General features: G+C 36.4%; 2 protein-coding genes across 2 annotated transcripts in view; both read right to left on the reverse strand.

The window, feature by feature from the left end:
- LOC119591807 (chorion transcription factor Cf2-like) overlaps positions 1-436 on the reverse strand; it is a 1465-nt gene extending 1029 nt beyond the window's left edge. The window contains exon 1 of the mRNA XM_037940552.1: positions 309-436. Coding sequence (XP_037796480.1) covers positions 309-436 — 128 coding nt within the window. The remainder of the gene's footprint in view (positions 1-308) is intronic.
- A 1089-nt stretch (positions 437-1525) lies between these two features.
- On the reverse strand, positions 1526-2284 carry LOC119591808 (gastrula zinc finger protein XlCGF49.1-like). The gene is made up of 2 exons (XM_037940553.1): positions 1850-2284; positions 1526-1660 (listed from the first exon to the last, which is right to left on the reverse strand). Exons 1-2 carry the CDS (start codon positions 2282-2284, stop codon positions 1526-1528), a joined length of 570 nt encoding a protein of 189 aa, XP_037796481.1.
- Positions 2285-2825: the final 541 nt, after the last annotated feature.

Genomic DNA, 2825 nt, shown 5'->3' on the forward strand with positions numbered 1-2825 from the left:
AGAGAGAGAGCACATGCATTTGTATGCATATTCATGTCATTAAGTGATGCTGTATCTCCAATTGTTTTTCTCATTCACAGTAAAAACCTGAATCACCACCATAAGTAACAAAATAAAATCATATAGTAAATTACTTCAAGTAATAGATACTGAGAACAGTCAAGCACATCAGGTGAAATAGACTCCATATCAAAAAAGAGAAAGAGCAGAGGAAGGAAAGAATTTTTTTTAATTTACATACTTTTAATACTATAACTTCAGCACTAAAACAATTTAATTGCCTTTTATATTAGTGTAAAATGAAGTACAGATGTAAAATTTGTGGAAGATAAAGGCCAGGTATCTTTGCCTGGCCAATATTTTTCACTAAATAAGAGGCACCTGTTTGAGGGTGAAAAAACTTAGCTAATACCATTGCTGCCTGTCTAGTTTCCATTATGATTTCCTGCATTTTTGGTGCAAGTCTGAAAATCTGCCAGGTCTGACTGTCTTTCTAGAGGGTATGACATTATCACTGGTGACACCCTGAGATTGTGTGTGTTTTTTTTTCTGACATGTACTAAGATTTCATTGAATGTTTCAATACTATGTATGCATTGGAATCAAGAGTTTCCACATGATACCATCCCTATAGGAGTTGCTTCAATGGATGCAGGCCCTCAGATGAAAAATAATGCAGAATTAACAGGTATGGATCACAGATCCGTTTGTCTGTGGGTCACTAAGTATCAGTAGGGGCTACCTATGTCCCTCAACCTGGAAGGTACAAAAGCTATTGCCAAGCAAGAGTTGAAGAATCCTCATATCAGAGTGAATGTTTTTATGGAATAGAACAACAGGCTGCTTGGAACACCCCAGATATTCATCCTATAGGAAACTTGTGGTATATAATTTGACATGATTTACAAAGCAAGGGCACCAGCTCCCTTCAGCTGCCAGAGTTATGGGCAAAGACTACTGAAACCCTTCAAAACCTGGTCCTGTCATTACCACAGAGGCTTATGGATGGGAAGAGGCACCAGGGAGGGACACAAAGTATTAAAGATAAAAAAATCAAAATCAAAATCAAAAATGGGTTTAGTAGACCAATCATAACTGACTCACGTATGTTGACATCATCCAGCCTATATTTCCTGCATGACTGCATACACAGTAAGATTTCTTATTGTAAATGCCTTACTTGTATATTTTCTGGATTTTAGATTTGCAGTGTATGGTACCTAAACTTACTGACATATAAGATCTTATCTACTTGATAAAAAAAAGTTCCCCCCACCCCACTCCCTAAGGTATATTCTTTAAATAAAAGTACAATAAAAAATAATCAAACCCTATGCTGATGATATTTACTCAGCTAAACTAAACTTTAACATAAGCACCATGTCAGCCACTCAAAAGAAAAATTGGACACAAGGGAATCATGGGTTTTCCCTGCTGTCTGTGAATTGGGCTGCACTAAATATGATTTCTCAATACAATTAATGAAGGGAGAACTTTAAGCCTATTCTTGAACTGCTGTATTTCTTCACTGGTTACAATCAAAGCCAAACAAATGTACAACTGTTAACCACATGCAACTTGAAGCAGGCTTGACCACGAGGTATGCATCCTTGTCATCTGCCCTATTGGCTTGTTGCTTCATGGAAAGAACAGATGTCACCTTGCATTATTTGGCTGACATAAACATTATCAAAGATTTTATATTACTATGCTATGCTTTATAACATATGAAACAGTCATCTGTTATACAATATCATCATAATCACAATGTGTGAAAAGAAGTGGTGAATCATTAAAAACAAAAACAAAAATTCTAAATTTTTTTGATTCGTTTTTATTACATTGGTACATCTGTTGAAATGTGTGTCATTAAATGGCTATTCAAAGTTGACTTTTGAGCTGCTCTGTACGGGCAGAATGTACAAGCATAAGGCTTTTCTCCAGTATGTCTACGAATGTGTACTCTCAGAATGCTTTTATGGGAAGAACTATATGCACAGTAAGGGCATGCAAATGGTCTTTCTCCAGTGTGGGTATTTATATGCTCATCCAGTAGTGCCTTCCGGGTGGTACTGTAGGTACAGTGGGCACAGGAGAATGGCTTCTGTCCAGTATGCTTCTGGATATGTCTCAACATTTTATTATAAGAAGTTGTAACAAAGTCACAGTGGGGGCATTGATGACTGCTGGCTGGTGAAGTGAAGTCCTGCCATTCTCCTGATCGTCTATTCTCTGCACTCCACTGATTGTTATTCTTCTGCTCCACCTGTAGAGGAGGCACCATCTTACTTTTTATCAAACTTCACAATGAAAATTTACTCCCTTCACTGCAATAATTTAACTTTTTTCTTGCTTTCTTATGGTTTACTTTTCTTCAGAAGACAGCTGTACTTGGCTTAGAGTAATTGTTACTTTAGTGAGAAGACTGTTCCTGCTGAAGCCTGGGACCAGTAAAATAGAATCAAGGTTTAAACAGCTTTAATCAAGAGAGAAATACCACGCAGAATAAAATTTTCACATTAGGACACAAATAAACCGATTCTTATAAGTAATTGATACAGATATTTTTTATATTAAAAGTTCTGCTAGCCACATATATGTTCCTTCTGTAAATTGTGACAGCCATAGAAAAATATTGTCTTAAAATCATAATGTTTCCTTCTTAAATTCTTTAGCCATAAATGATAAAACAAACTCTAGAATAATTAAAACGGATAGAAGGACATGGAGAAGCAAGAAAATGTGGAGAAGGAGAAAGCAGGAGGGTAAAAGAGGGGAGATGAGATGAGAGCAAGAAAGTGAGAGGGTAAAAAGGAGGAGACATA

Source organism: Penaeus monodon, chromosome 29, assembly GCF_015228065.2.
Source record: "Penaeus monodon isolate SGIC_2016 chromosome 29, NSTDA_Pmon_1, whole genome shotgun sequence".
Lineage (NCBI taxonomy): Eukaryota > Metazoa > Arthropoda > Malacostraca > Decapoda > Penaeidae > Penaeus > Penaeus monodon.